The sequence below is a fragment of the Ctenocephalides felis genome, unplaced genomic scaffold (genome assembly GCF_003426905.1).
Source record: "Ctenocephalides felis isolate EL2017-DRISC unplaced genomic scaffold, ASM342690v1 CF-g0.4_SCAFFOLD_03571, whole genome shotgun sequence".
Taxonomy (NCBI): Eukaryota; Metazoa; Arthropoda; class Insecta; order Siphonaptera; family Pulicidae; genus Ctenocephalides; species Ctenocephalides felis.
In genome coordinates, this window is record NW_020539725.1 from 45,253,145 (window position 1) to 45,277,679 (window position 24,535).

Genomic DNA, 24,535 nt, shown 5'->3' on the forward strand with positions numbered 1-24,535 from the left:
CTGTTTTTTCGAAAGAAGTATTCATCAGGAGAGGCCAGATAATTATTAATTGATTTTGTAGAATTGAAATAGTAAAATAGCTTTTTCATATAAAGATTTACTGTGTTATTTACTACTTCTTATTGTTCTCATCTCCAATAAAGGCAAAAGGTTTATTTGGTCCTTTTTACCAGACCTGTAGAATCTAACTTAAAAATAAAAATACATCTTACAAAACTTTCAAATGACGTATATCTAATAATTACATTCAGGTATATAAACATGTATACTGATAATTCAGGTTGTTGGGTTATAATTTAACCCTTGTAGCTGTGGACTGTATTAAACACTAATTTGTTTTGTATTTGTATGTATTTGTTGCAGTTCTTATTACAATCACTGATTTGTCACAAAGTTATAATGAAAGAAAATATGTTTATATTTATCATTTATTATACATGTTGTGTCGCGGACTTTTCTTTTAAAAGTGAACAATTAGTCCTATTAAAACTATCCGCTACACCCTCTACCAGGGGTAGCAACCATCCCGTGTAAAGCTCAATGCCATGAAGATCGTCACCTTCATGGCCAATATAATAAAACGTAAATACGTTCGAACAAAATACAAGAACTCAAAACCTAGCCCTATATTGCAAATATAGCCCCCCCTTTGTATATTGCAAATAATAACTATACATATACGATACATGTGGCCACTGGTGATCTAATATTTAATAATTTCATAGAATTATGGTTATTAAAGAAAATATGAGTAAACGTAAACATATTAAATGTAAGAGAAAAGAAGCCATATAAAATTTTTTTTTTTCTAATTTCAGGTGTTTTTTCAACAGACAGAGGAAAGCAGCACTTTAAATGAAGGCGAGGAACAACTTTTACAAACCTAAAGGTACCAATCGAAAGTCACAGTCAAGGACGAATAAACCAGGTACCTATTTATTACACATACCAAATTATTTTCTGTCGTTAAGCATTCACTCATGTAAAATAATTCTATGCCATTTCGCATCAGACATTTTCTCGAACCCGCTGTTCTACTTAAAGGACATAACCATTAGTTTGCCTCCTAATTTGTACTCAAATAAGACCCACAATAATTTCAGTCGACAACGAAACGTGTAATCTCGGTATGTCGTTCATTTCGCAGTCAAATCATTCCTCAGTTGAGTTCAAGTTAAAATCTCCACGTGAGCGGCGGCCGCTCATCCCTGATGATGACATTACAAGAAAACTGTCGAGCCGAGATGACGACGGAATACTAATCTGTGCTCCAACGACATTGGGGGCCACGAGTTGACAAACTTTTTTACTTAGTATTCACTTTCGAATCTTTTGCAGATAATTACTGAGGGACGAAATAGTTTTTCGAATTTAAAAATATAAAGAGGGTAGATGTTACATACATATGTTGTTACAGTGACTAATGGGGCTAATGGAGCGAAGACATTTTTCTTTTTCGTGTTATTTTTGATTATTTGAAATATTTTTTGAGATTATTATATATTCAACTGTAATCTTTAGCTGGCTGAATTTAATTACTAAATTAAATTATTATTATTATATAATTCAATAAAAATATATTACATCTAAGGCACTAGCAAGGGAAACCTCATGACTACTCTTCTGTGATTTTGTTGAAACTTCGCATGGCGACTGAGTTGTTAGTCAAACCGAACACCTTAAAATATTATAGGCCTATGAGAAGCGGTTTAATTATAAAATTTAATTAAAGTTTTGAAAACTAGACCGCGTGCAGTACATATGATTACAATATTCATTGGGTTGCTCATTGGGCTTATGCGAAATACTTCCACATTTATTCGTGTTCAGAGATAAAATAAGTTAAAAATGATCGGGTTCAAATCCCGTCGTCGTAATAGTAAGGCTTCAACTGAAAATCAATATAGACTAAGACATAAGAGTAGACACGCACAGTAGTTCACACGCATTCCCAGAGCTCGATGCCGTAGGTCCAAATAGCAATTATGATAGGCTTGTAAATAAGAATAGCCAATACTGTACAAGATGTAGAGATAAATCTCGTAGATATTTATGTTTGCTTTACTTCTATTCTATTCTATTTCATATTCATATTCTTTTATGGATTTATTGTTACACATTTATTGTTAGATATATTGTTCTAGTAATGCAATAAGAGGTTGAGATTTGCGGCCCAATTGGTATCTGACGGACTTCTTATATTGAATAGTCCGTACTGTCAAAAAACTGTATTAATGCTGTGCCATCTACTTCTAGTACCTAACCTCAAAAAGGCACAAATAGATTATCTTGAGTTACCTTTATAATATATGTATTGCTTTACATTATAGATATGTCATCAACATTCGTGTATATGTTAATGGCTTTTCTGTAGCCATATCTCTCGTGTGAATAGAAAATGCTATTGGACTTGAACGATTTGCAAAAAATATTGTCAAAACAATTATCATTTTTCGTAATCAATGTTCTTAGAATTATAATAAATATCATAGACTAATGAATAAAATAATCAAAGATTCGCATAAATTAATCCAGGTATCCTTGAACATGATGAGGGGGCATCCATTAATCACGTGAGGTTTTTAGAGGTAGGGGGGTTGGACAAAAAATCACAAAATATCACGTAAGGAGGGAGGGGTATAGTAAGATACCACGTGTATTTATTTTCTATATGATTTTTATTTTTAAATCCAAATATTTTCAAAAAAAATCATATTTTACCATTTTTTCTCGTAATTAAAAGTACACGTAATGTTTGGTGGGGAAAGGGGGGTAATTTTGAATATCACCACGTATCACCAAGGGGAAAGGGGATCAAAAATCCTTGAAAAATCAATCACGTGATTAATTGATGCCCCCTGAACAAAAATTTTTTTGAGTGTTTTTGAGTATACCTAAGTCACATCCAAAATTCTTATATAAATATAAAGATATCGTAATTCTGCATAATATGATCATCATTAGTTAGATTCCGATCAAAATACCACAAAAAATATATTATCACATATGAATCTACAACTATGACGCAACCAAATAAATTAAGTTTCAGTATATTATAATCAAAAGCTATAAAAAGTTGGCAAATTATAATTATTAACTTTTTTATTTGCATATAATGCCCATGCAAATGTATCGGCATTGTTGACTTTATCTCCTATTATCATTTTTTGTAGTATAATTTATAAATCTAAATTTTATACACAATGAATGAAATATTGTTTTGGATCTGCTCGTAAAGATAGAGATTATTATTGGATTTTTTTTAGATATGCATGAAAACATTATGGCAACTGAATTACTATTTTGTAATTGCACCTCTAGTCTTAATAGGATATTCTGATTTTAAAATACTTTATTTTATTACATTAAAATCAAAATCTTGACACGTTAAAATTTGGGTGCATAAAAGTTTCAACGAACGCTACTCTACCCTATTTACAACGAACGCTACTTCTAGGCCTAAAAATTGTTATAGATTTATTTTCAACAATCACTTTAAATATCAAAATATAATTTTTCACAAACTTACAACTAAAAACAGATATATACTTCAATAATACAAATATACCACTTCTACCTTGACTAAATTAGGACTTACTGCAGTTAATGGTTATTGGGAAGGTGATCAGTAGTTTTTAAAGCAAAGGACACAGCAAATACATTTCTGATTGGAAACACGCTCAAACATAACTATGTTAAGCAATTTTATACAATTTTATCACAATTCATTACTTGACAAAAATAAATTACAACTTTGCCCTTTGAAAGCTATTAAAATCTTTTACAGATATAGTCTGTAACGCCTACCTTCAGTAGCATGAATGGTACCACTAATGGGTTGTCCAGTGGGTTTGCAACCCATGAATAGGTAGTTTATTAACGAACATCAACGTACTAACGTTAGTCGCTTGTTGACATAACAAATGATGGATTGTTCATTAATGACAATGGAATTACTGAAGCCAAGAGAAGGCACTCATGTAAGGATTAGGATGATGTCACACTTGAGTAATCGAATTCAGAAAAATAATGATTTGAGAAGAAAATTAAAATCTGTATGTTAAATAATTTTTAAAATATAGAAATAGCAACTATTATTAGTAAATACAAGCTTCTGAGTCAATAATTTCACATATTCATTCATTTACTTATATCAAGGCATAGTGGTCATATGACTACAGATGCTCAAGTCTAATATTTGGATAATATGACATGAGTGATGTAAATATTAAAGCTGTTGTCTCTTATTTTTTTACATGCATGTATTCTGAAGACTGCAGTTACTAATAAAACACCAATTTTTCAAAACCAAAAATATTTCAGAACAAGGATCTACCTTTCTCATAACCATAAGGTTACGAAAACCAGAAATACTGTTGACAGAAAATATGACATATATCCTTTATCAATTCGAAGAGAAAACAGATCGTCAGGTGTATCTTATTTCATGTGACACAAAACTTTATTACAAACATCTGCCATACAGATACTCCAATTCCAATATGCTGATTGGAATTTATATAGAATTCGTTACGTCATTGGAAACTTGAAGTATTTAATTTAGCACCTGCGCATATTTCAATTAAGGGAATGATTCGAATTTCACAAATGTTTGGTGATAGCATTGTTTAGGTGGTGTTGTTTTCTGTTAATTAAATTTGTTTAACAACAAATCATGATTAATTAAACCATGATTAATAGAATAAAACTCCATTTTGTATCATGAGGTTTAGGTGATTTTTTTACGTTAGTCAACGATGTTAAATAAAATCAAATCTTCACTGTAGTAATATATTTACTTGTATAGCACGATATGAAAACTTAATCTAATATTAAATGATATAATAGTAACATATAATTGTATATACAAGTTCCAATCGCAAGAACAATGCATTTGTTTTTATTGTATTCTATTGTTATGTCGATAAGATTTGCATAAAAATAACACAAAGGACGTTTGAGATCTGGAATATTAGGCGTTTTTCATAGGCATTTTCATTTTTGCTTAACAGTATTTGGTAACCTTTTTTATTTATTTTTAAAGAAAGGTATTCGATATGCTATAGATTTGATTTGCTTTGGAATTGAAAAAAATGTGAACGGTTCAAGTGATCTCTGTCCAAGTACATTTGACAAAATCAGCTTTGCCTTTATCAACCACAATTGATCTAAAATTAAGTGCAACTTACTTAGGCATTAAAATTATCTCTTTTTTATAATAATATACTACAGTGACACTTATCATTATTAGTTACAACTTTCTTATGAATAAATTATAAATTGTAATTGGTATATATAAAAATGCGTACAGAAGTAGACATTTGGACAACTTAGAGAGGTAGATACTTGAACAGATCAACAAGTAAACTGCTGGACAGATACATAGATTATATACAAATCAAATATTTATAGAAAAATAAATAATCCATTTATTATTTACACATTTCGGGAAGTCCATGCAACTTTCCTTAGGGAGAAATGCGGCTTTGACCTAGTTGAACAATAGTTGATAGTATAAAATTTTCAAAATATCCTTGAATTGTTAGTTATGAAGAGCTACCATAGAGCACCAATATAATAATTGAGCAGGTAAAATTTAATTGTTGAACTGAATTATAAATATAGCGATGCCAACAATGGGCAAAATGTTTCACACCTAGATTAAATTTTCTTTTGTATAAATATTATATCCATAAATAAGCATGTTCAGTTAGTTCTGTTAGTTCATAATAAAGCTGTATCATGATTAAGCCCATAATGCAACAATTATCTTGCTTGTCTGCGAATGTAAAATAGAATTCTATATTTTAATTACGGTGCTAATAAGCTGAGAAAATATAAATTGCCGAGTAGCACACCGCTCGTCTTTGGTTCTGACATCGAGCTTAATTAAATCACAAACTTATTTGCACAAACACAACCGTTCCGCAAAATGAAAATAAACAAGCTCTTCTTTATACAAATATAACAAACGCCCGCATAATACAAAAATACGAGGCAGCAAAATGAGAGATAAGTCTGATTAATTGAATTTCGGCAACAAGAGTAGCTTCATTAGCATCATTCGATCTTGTCAAATTTATTAATGTATTCCGAATTTAAATTGCAGATTCTGCTTTTTGATAAAAGTGCAAAGTTTACTGATGATTCACGAATTCGTAAATTTGTTTTATCTTCATGAAAACAAAGTTAATTCGAATGCCATGATTTATCTTTTCGTCCAGTTGGTTTAATCATTGAGTCGGACTGAAAGTCGATTTTTGCAGCATCTAAAAATACATTTATGAACGATTTATCGCATTTTTGTAATGGTTTTGTAATTACTAGTGATAATTATGCATTTTTGGGAGAAGACGCATATTTTGTAATTAATGAGTCAACATATTATAATGTCAAATGAAAATGCATTTGTTTAAACAATATTTTGAAAAAATAATGAATTTGAGCAAGAGGAGTATAGTAAGATATCACGTGTATTTATTTTTTAACCATTTTTTTTAAAAACGTTCAAACATTTTCAAAAAAAATCGAATTTTACAGTTTTTTCACGTAACTAAAAATACACGTGATGTTTGGTGGGGGAGGTTAAGTAATTTTGAATATCACCGTGCATCACCAAGGGGGAGGGGGTCCAAAAATCCTTAAAAACTCGCTCACGTGATTAATGGACGCCCCCTATCTATTAAATTTCATTATAAATGAAGAAGGAGTATTCAATCGTTTATTTTAAATATTATCATAATATTTATAGATCATTGGTTTCCTGATTTTTTTCTGTCGTGGACCTCTTGGGCTTTGCCATGAATCCCCTATTCAAAATACATGTAAATTTTATGTATTTATTAAATAAATTAAAAATAATAATAATAAACAAAAAATATAGTAAAAGGATTAATTTTCAACATTAAGCCACAATTTTGTAAGTGTTAACCTTACATCGCCTTATGATGTCCAGTCTACATCTGGACTTTTTTTGTTAGATCGATAATAACCTAATATCACTAAGCCGCCTTCATACTATTTATTTTATAACTATTTAATCGTATTTTATCTTTAATGTCCAGAAATATGATAAGTCCCAAAAAGCTCAAAGAATTTTGCCAAGTCTTTCAATAGTCGCAAATATGGTCTTTACGAGCTCAACTGTATTAGACCACAAATCGAACGTTTATGTAAGATACAACTTATACATCTTTATAAAAAAGATCAATATTTTATTTATTTTTGAGTTCAATTGATAAATATTATGCATGATTTCTTATTATAGATATAATAAATAGATGTAGTGAATAGATATAATCTATTGTGATTCATTACCGTAGACCCTCATTTTTATTTCATAGACCCCAAAAATTACTAGCATTTTTCTTATTATTCTTGCTGATGTGGTCCCCCTGAAAGTTGTCATGGATCTTAAAGGGTGCATGTAAACCACTTTGGGGATTACTTGCATAGATGGATGTAATCCTGATGAAAATAATTTTCGTATTTATCCATATTTAAATATATTCAATAATTACTTTACTAAGCAAACAAAAAACACGAATAAACAATATTATTGACTATATTACTGCGTTTTTCTCAAGCTTTATTACTATATATAAAAAAATATCATTAAACCATAGCAAATCAAAACAATTTCACAAGTCTAATGTTACTATCGTATTTCAAAAGACCAACAAATACATTTCCCAATAAAGTTTCCACAAACATAAAAATAAAGTTTTACATTTATTAACCTTAAGTTCACACATGCGAACAGCACAAAACCGTAAATTTCACTTTTATTGCGTTTAGCAAGACCATGTACAAGTAGGAACATGGGAAAACTTGAGCATGTTTACGGCGCTAATTTCATATTTAATTTAAACAATTAACGAGCTCCACGACTCCACTTCTGAGTTTCCGCAATAACAAGAACATGAAATCTCCGTAATAAAGCAATTAAAACGTTGCGAAATATACTCTTTTTTGCTAAAAATATAAATTATATCAGATCAATGATCAAAGGGAAATACTTTTTTAATTTTTATATATGTTTGATTTCTGGAGAAAAGATTATTTGGTTTAGATTGAAACTCTTTCATCTTTTAATTTTCCTTTTTCACAAAGGATTTTTTATGGTTGAGTGAAACAAGGGTATGCCTACGCGAATTAACTGGCAATGATTCGTAAGAGTAATAAAACTTGTATTTTTAAAATGAGTGGGTTGGTTTTGATTTCTGTATTAAAATATATGAATTATTGCACAATTAGAACACTTGGTCCTCATAAATTCCATATACGTAAAAATATTTTTCAATTGAATATTGATTTCATTGGTATTCTTATATTTACTGCTTTTGTGATGCATTCATTACTGTTTTGAAGTAATATTTATTATATTGAAATCATTATTCGTATCTAGTAATGCCCGATCATAAAGTTGACAATTTCTCATATAATGTTAAACATTTTTGGCGTAGACAAAAAACCAAAAATCGGCCCTCTCACACACACACATACAAACATACGTACATGTACACCCACACATTTTGTTTGAAATAGGGAATGCAATACCGATGAAAAATTTTAATACCGGTATTTCGGTAATTTTTCATTTTAAAACCGGAATACCGGTAAATTACCGGTATTTTTATTATCTTAAACAAACGCAAACAAAATTGAAAGTTACTAGTACAAATATAAAAAAATGTATATACAACTACAACAATATTCAAGTAAACAATAAAAACAATAAAATAAAACAATAAGTTTATTTTTTTTAAATAATAATTTAACAAAATTATATCCAATTTAATTAATTCATTATCACCAAAAACAAACTTATGAGTAAAAAAGACCAAAAACTCATAAAAGATCATATTACATTATTATAATAAACTGAATTGTCTGTGTCGGATGTGTCAAATTGGCATAATCTCCAATATTTTAAAAAAATAATTTTTCTACACTAATTTAAGATTGGATACTTTGTCGAGATAAATAATAAGTTACTATACTTGTTGAGTATTGTTATTTAAAACAATGTGATGCTTCTATAGTATTTTCAAACTTTGAAAAGTTTTCGAAAAATAATATTTTATAATTGTAGTAAGAAGCAAAAATATTTAGTAATTATCATAATTATTAAGATGCAGGAGTAATCTGTATGATATAAAATATTTTGGCGCAAATATCACTTAAAAAACCGTTACATTTTTAAATAAGATGAAACAAACATCATTATCTATCAGTCCAATTATATTTATTGTAACACGATATGAAGCCTTTAGTAAAGCAATAAATATTCAATTTAATGACGAGTTGAGATAATATTTGACATTTGTTTATCCTATAGAATCACTTGAAGATATAGCTGTTTATGCGATTATGGAATTTAAAGATGAATTTGTTCCGAGAAATTTAAACTTTAGTGTATTATGTGTCAAATAGCTCTTAAGTAAAAATACCGAAAATACCGGTAATCCGGTATTGCATTCCTTAGTTTGAAACGTCGAGAAAACATGAAATTAGAGAATCACATTTTCTGGCAAAACCATTCTTGTTCGGACGAAACATTTATTCTGAGAGACCCATGTCTCAACTAAGATAGACAAATAATTCGCATAAAGAAAAGGAAACTGAATGGAACCCATTCTCAGAGTGCCTCCTACACGACTCAGTCGAAGGTTGAATAGAAGGGCTGAAAATAATAGTAAGAAGAGGAATGCAGATGGTTGATGACCTACGCTAGAAGAGGGAGTACAGGGAACTGAAAGCCGACGCACAGGACCAAGAAGCATGGAAGCAGAAGTTTTGAAAGGGACGTGCATAAAAAATGTATCAAAGAAGGGGAAATTGTGGTAATGGAAATGATAAACAAGAAGGGAAAGGACAGCATTGATTTGTGGTGGCTCTCACAACATGGACCATTATTATTATTATCCCCGTCATGAATTACAAGCGCTTAAGTAAAATGTTCTAATTTCCCCATGCAATAATCGGATTGTTATAAAATCAATTAATATCAATCTATCATATTCTAATTCATTATCTGAAAATCAATTCATCAATTTGAGCGATCCATCATCGGCGACTCGATGCGGAAACGCGCCATCACACGGTAACGATTAATAAGAGCTTCCGTTTTATATAACATGTAGCATGTAGAATTTAGCTCTATACTATGTTTCACGATATACGAGTATACGGGTATACGAGTGCACTTACCAACGTATTATATTATATTATATTATACGCTCCCTCGCCCGAGCACGATCGCTGACGTCAGACGAGGTCCCGGTGACGTCACCGCGATTCAAGAGGTTTGGGGGTATTATGGAGAACATAGGCTGAAGGCTGGCCGAAAATTTAAAGGTAATAATAAAATAATTAGAATCTTGCATTGTTTAAGTTTCATGAAGCATAAATTTCAAAATGATAACAAATCTCATTTCAGTATTCTTGATATTTTATTTTTATTATTATTTGCTTATATTTTATATCAAATCATATTACGGATATTATTTTCATGTAAATTTTATCCTTTGCACTTTTATTTATTTAAATTTATGTTATTATCTATCAATATTACTTGATGTTAATAATTTAACAGTTGTAATACTTATTGCAATTACAAATTTTATTACAAACAAATGTTTAAAAGAATATCATTTTCTAGACTAGTTGTAAGTAAGTTACATAAACTTCCAGATACGTATAAATCAACTAAATCAATAGGAATTAAGATTCAGCTATTTAGATGAAATATTCAACGTTTCGAAAAAAATGACGTTTTTGCTTTCGCTAAAAAATAATCAGTACTATTTCCAATTGATGTCTTTCTAAAATATTTATAATATCTGTAATTTAGTTAATGTACCTTGTATAATTCATTTCATTTCATCTATTTCGTGTTCTAAAAATGTATTTAAGTGTGGACGTCAACTGTAATCAGTAGCTATCAACCACAGATTGTACTTATGCTTTGGCTTAGATTATATACTTATGCTTAGATTTTTTTTTAACTCAGTTTTATTTAGCAATCAGAAACACATAAAGATTCCTTTGAGCTAAAATGATAATATTTAAGAGCGATGTCTAAGAAGAACTCCAATGAGAACTTCTCAGTTTTACAATTAATATGATATTATATAAGACCTAATCTAAGACTAAGTCTAAAGGCCATTGTCGTTTCAATCTCCTTATGCCAAAAGGTTGAGTAATGTCAACTATAGATGGGTTCGAATGTGAGTCCAGTTTGCGTTTGTATTTTTCTTTGAATTCTTTGAACGTTAATTGCACCGTTTTCATGTTGAGGTCGCTGTGAATGGTTTCATTTGTCACGTACCATGGAGCATTAAGTATTGTACGTAAAATTTTTGACTGAGTTCTCTGCATTATAGCTATATTTGATTTGTAAGCACATCCCCAGAGCTCAATTCTGTAGGTCCAGATTGGTTCAATAATTGATTTATATAACAACTTATTTTCAACAGAGAGCTTACTTTTTACGCAGTAGCCAATCAAATGATAGATGCTTAGATTCTGATTAAAATCGCTCAAGATCATGACGAAATTCTAAATATTGTTTATTTTTTATCATTCAACTACTTGTCGTAGATCTACAATATTTTAGTATGTTTCATAAAATTCGTCAAAAAATAAATTGCAAAATTCAAATGCGAAGAAACGGCCTAGCCGATATTCATCGAAAATCAATCATCGCAATTCCCAAACATCATAATAATTACAAATTACACAACACAATTTATATTCGGTTATAATTCGTAGTGATAGAAATCTAAACCTTCAGAAAAATAAAAAAATAAATAAATGACGCCGTTTAGTAAAGTTTTAGATACAAAAACTGTATTTTTACCCTCGCGGCTCTTCGCCGGCTACGGGCGAGGTAGAATGTGCTACGGCGCGAGTGGGGTCGTAGAGCCGAATGGGATTTGTAGCACCGGCAGCGTGCTACGTTCACTACGTCAAAACGAGAGAAGCGGAGTATGAATGAGACAATGATATATACGAAGGCTTTGTGATTCTCAATCGTGAAAAGTTCGGCTCCCTCGAGAGGAGATAACAGTACTCCGCGAATTGTATAATAGATATGTGGATTCGAAGCCCTGTATTTTGTATCACGCATATCATATGAATCTGATTTAATTACAATATTACATAATAATTCATAATTAAAGGTATATGCTAATAAGGAATTAAGGGACTATGCTCATATATGCTTATTATTTGTTGGTATTGAAAAAAAACGTTATCGAGAACTGATAAATTAGTTTTTTCTTAAAATACATTTTTTCATAATTACATACAAAAATACAGTTAAATAGAAAAATATATAGTAATCTAGCTTAAAATGGCAAATATAAAAACAAAAATTTTGTTACGTAAAAAAATTGATGGATCAAATGCTAAATTGTGTATAGTATTGTAAGTGGCTCTTTATATCTTAAATTTAATAATGATTTATTTTTCATTAGACTTAGTTGTCCTTGCTATTTCTTTATTCTTTAATACATTACTCTAATTTTGTTTTGTTGCAAAAATCATCTATAGTGTTATATGTCTCGGTTTGGCGGGGACAGTCCCAGATTTCCACCTTGTGTCCCGGGTTTTTCTAAAAGCAATATTTGTCCCGAGTTCAGATCTTTTGTCCCAGATCGTCTCGGGTTTTCAAAATGTATAGGTCTAAATTGAATCTTAGCCCTTACTTGATAATAAAGTTACAACTACCCATCTGAAAATGTTCTGTACAACTAGTTGGCTTATAAGAAACAAGTGGTTTAAATTTTCAACTTTTATTTTCAATTTTACGAAAATTTACAATATATATGTAAATGAATTTTTTAACTGCCTGCAATAAGTGCTAATTATTTTTAAATAATTATGAAGAAAATTGAACAAAACTTTATAATAAGTTTGAAAGGTGAAAAAACATATAGACCCAAAAATATAAAATGAAACATAACATAACCAAATATAATAAACTCCTTAGTCAGTAATTCTGATTTAAAAAAAATACTTACTACAAAAAGACGGATTTTTATTGCATTCTTAAATAGTATTTATTTTAATATATTTCCTCCACCCGTAAGCATAATTAAAAATTACCGTCACGGTTTTGACTTATGGTTAATATGGTCACCTTAATAGTAAATAAAAAAATAATTAGATATTTAATTTGAATGCTTTGAAATTGAATTTTCCCAAAAATTTTCATTCTCTATTTATTTTCAATTACTATAATTTGCAATTAAAGCATTGTTTGTCAAGGGTTCAAATTTGTTACTTTTTCTTAAAATGAAGTATGTTTACTGCCAAATTCTTATTATATAGTTAATATTATAAGAGCGCTTAAAATTAACAAAATATGTTTGCTACAATCATCTGTGTAGGTATTATATTTAACTTCCCGTAGGGTAACTTATTGTAATGGGCCGAAAATTGAAATTGAAAATTTTTAAATTTGTCGACGTTTTGAAGGTTTCTGAACATTTTGGCATACCTCAGAAAAAATGGATGTGTGTGTATGCATATATGGATACAAATTTCCAATTGAATGGTTCAAAAAACATTTGATTTCTATTGATAGGGAGATGTGCTGATTAGTTTTTGGCAAAGGCAGGTCCAGCAGTTACGGAGATAAAGAGCAAAGATTGCAGAAAATAGAAATCGAGTTATTGAGAGAAAGGAGCATCCGATTTGAATGATCTAAAAAACATTCAATTAATAATGATTGGGAGAAGTGGTTATTAGTTTTTGGCAAAGGCAGGCCATTTCGAAGATACGGAGCTAAATGTGTAAAAAATGGCAGTTTTTGAGAGAATTAAGCGTCAGATTTAAATGATTCAAAGAACTTTTCGCTTGTCTTAACAAAATAATTGATTTTGGAAAAAAAATTGTTTATTTCAACTTTTTTTTTCAGAAAAACATTTTTTTGTATATCGAAAATACTTCAGATTTTATTTTTAGTTCTGACTAAAGTTCTAATATACTTTGAACAAATAATTTCAACTTTTCAATTTAGTTTATATAATTCTTATAAATATTAGACAATGTTTCAATATTAATAATAATCTATTTGAAAGCATTCAGTATTCCTCGAACATATCGTTACGGTACGAGAAGTTCCAGCAATTTGCCTTAAGGCACGGTGCCATACACCCCTCTAGTTATTTATAAATTTTATTTACAATAATAAGAAACAAAAAATAAATCTACCATTCAATTTTAAATATATATCATCAATAAATTTCAATACAGCATGGATATCCCCAAATAACTTCCTACTTTACAAAGTACTCTACTACCGCGCTACGTTTGGCTACGTTATAGAACCGACTTGGCGAGTCTACGGTCTACGTCAATAACCGAGGCCGGTCGCGCCGCGTTGCGTCCTAAACCCTGAACTACACGCGAGAGGACGATCGCGGCAGCCGTGAACCCGGGCGCCGTGCCTGTCCCGCAAGGACGGATCGGGATAATTGCCTGTTTAAAACAGTATTACAGTATCGCGGGAATATTTTCTCAACCGTAGAAAAAACCAAATTTAAGGTGTTTTACGGTCCACAAAGTAACCACTCGTACGGGTGCTAAGCGAAAATTAAAATGTTTTGGGGAGTACTTTTGTGCTTATACTGTGAGATCTGTTAAATCCGCTTAACGGATTATCGTATTTATGCGTTTATATCTCTTCTAGTAGAGAATAATATATTTGTATGATGATGATAGATTTTGATAGATTTGCGTATTTTGAAGCTCAAAGCCGCAATAAAACAATTTTCTAAAAATGCTTGAACCTAGTTCAAAACAACGGTGTCCAGCATTTCATTTAAGTTTATTTTATAGATATACTAGCAAACCCGACGAACTCCGTTTCGCCACCAGATGGTTTTGTGAAAAAGATGAAGAAATTTTTTGTTTGCTTTATATTGGAAAAGCAAAAATTTGATTGTACTACACAACAGCAATGAATTTATTTCGATTACAAAAATGAAGTGTTTTTTAGTTGAACTTCTCTAAGTAAATGAAAGTGAGTCCGCAAATTATCCGTTTCATTGAAGTGCTCTTTGGTAAACTATATTTTTTGTTTTTTGGTCTGACGTTAACACAAACAAAGCGGATGGTTTTCCAACTCGTGAACAGGCAACGTATAACTGCCCATGTGAAAAACAATGATTTTCTAAATAATCTATTTGAAATTTATCCCGCAAACACTAAGCGATTGGCCTTACGACTTGTTAATTGTCGCGAACTGGAAATTGCAATCGTTTGAAGTCAAACGGAAGACCAGTCAGAATTATTGGTATGTCACCAAATCGCCAGCAATTTTTGATTGAATGGTGAAATTCAGTGCGTGTACATCATTATTCTTTGCGGCAAGAATTGCTCGTTGACTCTATCAAGCATAATTCTGATAATTCTCAATAATGTCATTACTCGAATTAAGTCACGACGCCATGCACAACTAATGTTCTTAGCTATAAACCTTGCGGAGCCCGAAACCTTTCCAACAAATGCAAAATTGTCGAAATCGGTTCGTGCGTTCTGGAGTTATATCGTCAGGAAAGAAAACCCGACTTATTTTTATATATATGTAAGTATTCAAGTTATTTTATTACTTGTGTCATTCAAATTTTAAACTATACTATTTGATATTTAATTATCCTTTAATTAAATTAAGGGTTCATCCATTAATCACGTGAGGCTTAAAAGAGGGGGAGGTTGTCAAAAAATCACTAGATTTCGTAAAGGGAGGAGCGTCTGATAAAATATCACATGCATTTATTTTTTACCTAAATTTATAAAAAAAATCCTAAACTTTTCATAGATATTACAATTTTTTCGTGGGTAGGTGCGGCCAACAATCTTTCAAAATCGATCACCATTAATGAACGTCTCCCCTTACAAGATTTTTACATCTGTTATGTATATTATTTACTATATTGAAGGCTACAGACCATACTTCATTTATCAATGTGTCATTTTTCATTTTCCATCAGCTTTCCATCTTTCAAGAAACGAGTAAACTTTTTTAGGATCAATTGATGTAAACCCGAAAGGCAGCCACTTGCACGAGACCGTCATAAATTTAAAATCTTGAGTAATGCTGCCGTACCTCTATATAAATCATTCTACGGCTAAAGGTATCATTTCGGTTGACGTTTTTATGTTTATATTTGTATAATATTAGTCTTGTATTAGGTCACCCTTTTTTGCCTGCATGATATTTTAGAATTAAAAGAGACTGCTCAGCTATTTTTTTTAATATTCACGATAAAAATCATTTAACTGAAATTTGAAACTAAATATGCCACACCATTTACCTTTGTTTTCCGAATTTTCATATTTTTCTTCAGTCTGTTACCTTTACTATTATTTCTCACTCGTTTGCATGATGCAATCAGAATTTTCTCTTGCAGTGTGTCAAATTCAGTTTCCTTCATGCCTTATTTAAATCTGAATATTTTTCGCTTGTTCTCAGTTATATTTCTTGCATTCACTTTAATTGTTCCATTCTTGGTAAAGAATTCATATTATGCTGTATTCGTACTAGGCTTATTTTCATTCTTCTTTGCCCCATCATATTTTTCCATATTCTTTCATAATAATAAAATAAAATGAATATTTATTTTACCTTTACAACTGATGAAAATGATTATAGTAGATAAAAAATCCGTCATAAAAATAGAAATATATTAAATCTAGGAGGCATATATTTATTGTAGGCGTAAAAGCTAAAATAATAATCCACTTGTACAAAACCGCGGGGAATTAAAACTTTGGCTTTTCCGGGCGTACCTTTTTGTAAATCATTTTATCGTCGTGATAATCTTTCAGGTCGACTTTTTATGTGCTTATAACACAGTTTATTAATTTTTACATTCGTTGGCTATATTATTCCAAAAAAGTAGAGCACATGATTTTATATTTTCTTCATTTATGGTAATATATAAGTATGTCATATAGAAGGCATAAAATAATACGGTATCCTATATATAGAAATGTATGGTATTATTAAAAATAAATATTTCTTGACATTTGGCATTTAACATGTCAAATATTTGTCAAAATCGTGCTATATATATTCAGTAACCGGAGTAAATTTATTTAAAAGCATGTTTGCATGAAACTTCATACATTGATTTGTATGAATTGGGTTAAATCAAAGACTCTTTATGTGAGCATTATATTCCTACGCATTTTTTCTAAAAGCTCAATATTATGATAAATGTTTCACATTAAAATAGTAATAAAAAAAACATTAGAAATTTAACCATTGAAAAAATGGATCAGATAAAGCAGATGTTTCTTATGTGTTGAAGAAAAACTCTTATCTGCTTATAAAGACAATTTTTTTTATATATAAAATTATAATTTAATAGAGTTTTTCATGATGTTCAAATTGACGAAAGCAGAAGTTACTGGGCAAAATATTAAAAAAGCAATATCTTTTAACTTTTTATTAGCTTTGTAAATTATTATAAGATATTTATAAAACTGCGCGTTCTTGTCTTTATTAGAAATTTCTATATTATATTTATTTTCTAAAGTTAAACATGATAAAAATTACCTGTCTTGTAAACATTATTCCAAAAAATCCACAATTACGTCTAGTAATTGACTACTAGACTATGCTTTAGTTCTTTTGAGTTTTATTATTTCTCTTCAATCAGTGAAAAATGATTTTTTCAAGTTTCTCAGTCTAGTCACTTTAACAAAAATAAAAAAATTGTGAATATACACACAAGTCAATTTAATTCTATTTGAACAATTCCTAGTTATTTTATAACAAGTTAAATAATCATTTACCATAATGTAGTGCAAATTTCCAACTTAATTAAAATAACTCCACAGGTGCTCATTAAATCTGAGCGCAGAAAAAAACTAGTTAGCAAAACAATAATGCACTAACACACACTTGTATGGAAATCAAATCATTTTATATGTGGCTTTTATTTAACTATACAAACACAATTCTTGCATCAACAATAACAATAAAATAGAAATATTTTATAATTGAAGTTTGTTTCTGTTACGACCATGACCAGCAGAAGAAAACTCAACTCAATTTGAAAAGAAAAATCATAATATTGCAAAATCATTGATTTTTACCACTAAACATCTCATAAACTGCCAAAATATTTTTAACCAACTGTCTATAACAATTGAAGCCAACATGAACAGTATAAATAATTTTCTTCGAATGCATGAACCAACTTGTGTGGCATTTTACTTTGTATACTTCATCTTTTAACCCTTTCCATTCGGATGCCTCCGCTTCCGAGCGGAAAATTCATATAAATCTTGGAATTAGCGAAAAGAAAGCGTTAAATTACAAATTGACGAAAATTGAGAATTATAAGTATAACATAGGCCTAATAAAATTTTATAGATGTTCTATTACAGTCTCATTAGTATTGCATTAGTTCCACTTTTCTATAGCTCATGGTTTATGATGAGTAATTAAATTAACATGAATGAATATATTATTAATAAACTGATAATACATAAATAAAATCTATTGATTACACTTAGTTTGTATTCGGAATAATAAAAACCTGTTTATGACGTGTAAAAATATCAATATCTCACCGAGCACAAAATCAGTCATATAATCTAATTTAAGAATAATAGAAAATATGGTAATTGATTTGCATATTCATACTCTTTTTGTTTCAAATTATTTCTGCAGAATAATGGTTTTTTATATTTGTAATATGTTTATATAATAATGAGCAGTACTGGCCTAAGACAGGTCCGTGGGTCGAAGAATCGTGTGAAAGATATCCCATTGCCATTTGACACCAGAGTGCCTGAATTGGGCTATTTAAATTGGAAACATATTTTTGATCTACATTTTTAAGTGTCCAAAGTGGGGGCTTAAACTCACGACCCTTATATCACTGTGACCTAAAGCAGTGCGCTTAACCGTTACGCCATGGAACACTCAGGTTTATATAAAGGTTAATTAATTAACTTTCCGTAGGGTAAGTTATAGTAAAGGGCCAAAATTCAAAAATGATTTTTTTTGCATATCTTCATGTTTCAGAGGTTTCTGAATGTTTCTGTGTGTTTGTGTGTGTATATGTGGAGACAATTTTTCGTCGACGATTTCGGGCGTATGGATGAGCCGATTTGAAAAGTTCAAAAAGCAATCGATTTCTATTGATAGATAGATGTGCTGATTAGTTTTTGGCAAAGGCAGTTTTTAAGAGAAAGGATCAACCGATTTGAATGATCCAAAAAACATTCGAATCGTAATGATGGGGAGAAGTAGTGATTAGAAGAACTAGGGGCTTATTCTTGGTAGGATAATGGGATCTTGATCGATACTAAAATATTTTTTGTCTCGATTGGATATGTAAACCGACCTGCATAATATTGTCCTAGGTACTAGCCCGCAGGTCAATTCAATATACAGAACTATGCAGGTGCGTCCTTTTTGACTACATATTATTATATAAATATATTTATTATATGAATATTTTTATTACGATTACTTCGGAAAATCTCGATACCGTACAAAAGTTTTACTCTCACAAGTTCAGTAATACACTGCAGACATAGAGACAGACATCTAGGCAGACAGAAAAGTAATAGAGGACCAATAAAATTTGCATTTATCGGATTTCAAAGACGAAATCTTACATTTATGTTTATCTATATTAATTTCTTATTTCACAATATGATTTGATTTAATACTTAAATATAAAATTTTATATACCAATCGTTGTAGACTAGAATACACATGTTCTTTCTATTTTTACAACATTTTACTATTGCATAAGATCGTTTTCATTTCTTAATAATTTATTCCGTAAATAATTAAAATAGCAGATGTTGTAAATCATTTGACCTCTCTGCAATGTGTAATTTTAAAATTGCCTTCTATTTTTTCTTGAAATCGATGTGAACAACTGAAGCAATTAAAAAAATGTACACAATACAAACGAGTCCACACTAACCATTTAATGACATCACGTTCAAACGAATTCTCTCATGCAATTGTATTGTTGAACAAGATATTTTTCTTGTTAACAAAAACATTACTTTAAAAAATTCCCATCCTTAGAAATGACGCATGATGCAATTACCTGTTATAATGTCAAGTTACAGAGAATTGCATTAAAATGTTAAAAATATAAATAAATATTTTTTTGGTCGAAAACAGGTAGAACTTTTTAACAAACAGCTGAATTTTTTGTAACACCTGTTGTTTGCAAATGTTGTACGTGTAGATCGTAAAAAGTTTTGCCGGCTAATTTAATGGGAAGTGTACTTATGAGACTTGTTTAATATATAAAAAGTGGGTTTAATTGTCACAGTAAAAACTAGCATGTTCGTGTATGTTCCAAATGTGTTATTTATTAAATCACAGAAAATGCTATTAAAGTTAATATAACTATTTATAACATCAAAATTATATATTTGTAGCATTTTGTTGTTTATAGCTATTGTTTTATATGGCTTCGGACTAATCCATCGTATTTTTCAGTATTTCCTAGTAGACAATGTTCAGTTCACCATTTATTTTGCTTTTCTCCCAGCCAACTGTTAAACTAATAAAATTATTACTGATCAAAAAAAAAGAACTATTATAAAGACCCTTTCATATTTTTCATATTTTTTCCACTAGCATGCCACCTTGCCGTCTTGATAAGTATAACTTTTGCATAAAATTTATCAAATATTATTAATTTTTATTTATCTAACAAATTGTTAATTAAACTTAGATTACAACTAGTTAGTTAATTTTCTTTGTCCATTAATTACGTCTTACGTGACCAACATATCGCACAAAATTTGATTCGGGTTCGATAACAAGAAACTCTCGAGAAACTTGTTCACTAATTCTTTACTTCATTACTTACTTCACCAGACAGTCTGAAAGCTTTCTCTATATCACAAGAAATGATTTTAGGGAATTAGCATTGGCAAGAAGGTACACCTATCCATTGACATTTATTATCGTGCAAACGACAGGTTTATGTGAAGTAAATGTCACGAAACCCACTGACTTGGCGAAAATAACCAAAATGTAGGTTCATCTAGGTAAATCCGATTAACTGAAAGGTCGACAAAAAAGATAAAATGAAACCATGATATATGATTGCAATGGAAATGTTTATTTACCATTACTTGATCATTTTATTGTCAATAAATTTAGAGATATTTATTTATTATGCAATATAATTTATATGTACAATTGAACTCAGAACGATGTATCCAAATTAAGAACTAGTAGGGTACGATTGTGCCCTAAATTGTAAACTATTTGATCTGTAACATTTATCAAATATTGTATATATTTCGGGGATTTTTTAAGAATTTTTAGACCTTCCTCTCCCCCTTGGTGATGCGTGGTGATATTCAAAATTACCTCCCCTCCCCCACCAAACATCACGTGTATTTTGAGTTACGAGAAAAAATTGTAAATTTTTTTATTGTTTTTTAAAATGTTTGGATTTTTTTTTTAAAAAAGTCAGGTAAAGGCATAGTGATAACTATATCCCTTTCTTCCCCATGTAATATTTTGTGATTTTTTGTCAAACCCCCTCCTCCCCCTGAAAACCTCACGTGAATAATGGACGCCCTCTAAATTGTAATAGACAGATTGTAATTTTTATAGCAATAATAGAAAAAATAATCTTATTCAACAACCAAATAAACCTAATTCTGATATTCTTTTTTCATAAAATAATTCATGTTTCTGTTACCCAAGGACGTCAATTGTTTCGATTTAAAAAATTTTAAAAATACATAAATATAATTTATATAGAGGTAATTGCATACATGTAGCTTTAATCCATTGTGTTCTTACTTTTGTTTAATATTTCTTTAAATCAAATAATAACCACGAACAAACGTCGTACAAATAACATTGATCGAGCGTTGTTTGTTAATTAGTTTTACAAATGCAAACAAACAGTTGACATAAGCGATTTTAATAAATACTGACCTATCACAAATTAGTAATTCTAAGCCTAGGAAAAAATGTTGAAGAATAATAAATATTTTTACTTATTAATTTGTGTATGTAGCCTCTATTTTTTATGTAGTATTTGAATAATGTTTAGTTCGATTTGAAACATATAGAGAAGTGTTTTGATATCGTCTACACTTAAAAATATTATTGGAAAACAAAAGTTTTGTGGTTTCGCTATTTTTATTATATTTTATAAAGTTTGGTTCCTCATATTTCAGGGTTTATCATTCTTATTCTATTACTGTTTAACGTTTACTATCATTTCATTCCTTTACTATCTTTTTAATTTAAAATCATAAAAATATTATATATATATATATATATATATATATATGTACAAAGAAATGATGAAGTCTAAGCTAAAATGATCAATTATGTTCCATTATTATTTTGTTATACATACTCATATCAGAAATAAATTTGATACGAATAAAAGTAAAAAGAAGGCTCGTTTTTTATCATAAATATTTGCAATGTAATTGTGAAATAATTATGATAAGAAACTAGTCAATTTCTGCACTTATATAATTTAATCTTATCATATCTCATCTTGAAGATCTTAAGATTATCACAATTCAAATATAGAGAACTGTTATTAATACTAAATAATGTGATAACCAGAATGTGTTACAATAAAAAAATAGATTTAAAAGTTATTATAAACTTACGAAGGAGAAATTGTTTAAATATTTTCGCGAAATAAACCAATTTGCTAATTTTTTAAGTCATTCTGAATCGAATGGGACCAAATTTCGAAACAGTATGGCCTTTCGTCGACGTTTTCTTTAAAAAAAACGGCTGAACTGATTTAAAAAAATTAATAGCCATTCGATGTAATTCGATAAGAGCTGGCTTTGGTCAGTTTTGTGCGAGGATCGGCCAAGCTGTTTCTTAGTAATTGGCACTAAAGTGTAATTTTTTTTTTTACGTTTCAGCCCACAATTTTGAATCAATTTAAAAAATTCATAAACTGGTCGATATGAGTTGGGAATCGTTTTGATTAGTTTTTGGTAAAGATCGACTATTTTTAGTAAATAATTGTAGAAATTTGACGATTCTGATGAAACTGTATATAACGATGAATTTCGTAGTTTGAAATAACATACTAAAGTATTAAAGGCCTACATTTAGCTGTGGAATTATAAACATTCATTTAAGTTCAGAATTTCGCTGCGAGCTGACGCAATTCTAATCAGAATCTATGCTGACTCTATGTACGTTCCGTGTTTCGTAGGTAGCTACTGATTACAATTGACGTCCACAATAAAATACATTTTAAGAAAATAAAATGGATAAAATGAAATTTGTTGAACAAATTAATTTAATTTATATACTTACAGATATTATAAGTATGTTTCAAAGACATCAATTGGAAATCGTATTGATTTTTGAGATAAACAGTTGAATAATTTACTACTGATCGCAGTTGACATCCACATTTCGATAAAATACATTTTAAGAACACGAAATAGATGAAAAGAAATTTGTTTAACAAATTAATTTAATTTATACAATTACATATATTATAAGATGTTTGAAAGACATCAATTAAACAGTTGAATATTTCATCTAAATAGCTGAATCTCAATTCTTATTGATTAACTTTATTATGTGTACGTATCTAGAAGTTCATGCAATTTGCCCTAAGGCAAAATGTTACTTACAACTAGTTTGTTCTCTAATTTTAACAGCTAGAAATCCATAATAAATGCGAAGTTTCTTTATTAGAAAAAATACAATGTTGCAAATAAATAAAGATAATCTCAGGTGCAACAAGACTAGAATAAATTATATACTTGATGCACATAATTCTTTTTAATATAAGTAAGATATATATCAGTACTTCCTGTAAGATTCATTAGAATAACCAAATGAGTAAATAAACACAAATCGAACCTCTGTTTTGGTGATACGATGTCTAGCCAGTTTGACGACGGCGAAATTCCCTTTGCCGATGGTCCTTTCGATGTCGTAGAAACCGACCCGGATGGGACCCTTGGTCACTGCCCTTTCCCGTGACTCGCACATCGTCTGAATCGATTCGCCGGCGATCGATATCGTCACGAGGTTGAATTATACAATCGCACAACCATAGAACGACGCGATGTTACCACTACGCCTCGTAGCACAGACACTGCACGACACATAAACGACACATAAAGGATTCAGTTAAGAATAATAGTAGTAATAGAAACACTGGGTTGGAACATCACAAAATTTAGTTGGATACATATGTCATACAAACACAACACTCGGCGTGCAATCGCTAGTTCACGGTCTTTAACCCTTCATAACCCAAAACTTGGAACGGTAATCGTTATCAGCGCATACCAAGTTGGTGGAATTTTGGTTAAACTTACAATCTAGTTTAGAACTATTATATAAAACATACGAAAGCGTTATAAACATTATTTTTTACAAATTGTCATTTCATATAAATAATTTGTACGACGCTAAGTGCTAACTATCAATCACCGCGTGGTTTAGGAAAAAAAAATTTTTCTTATCATTGTTCCTAGTTTGTTCGTTGTTTTCAAAATTTTT

At 29.9% G+C, this 24,535-nt stretch overlaps 1 protein-coding gene across 1 annotated transcript in view; it reads right to left on the bottom strand.

Annotated features, from left to right (window-relative positions):
* Positions 1-24,318, bottom strand: part of LOC113386130 (serine/threonine-protein kinase SIK2-like) — a 101,607-nt gene extending 77,289 nt beyond the window's left edge. Inside the window, exon 1 of the mRNA XM_026623933.1 lies at positions 23,888-24,318. Coding sequence (XP_026479718.1) covers positions 23,888-24,019 — 132 coding nt within the window. The 5' untranslated portion in view covers positions 24,020-24,318. The remainder of the gene's footprint in view (positions 1-23,887) is intronic.
* Positions 24,319-24,535: the final 217 nt, after the last annotated feature.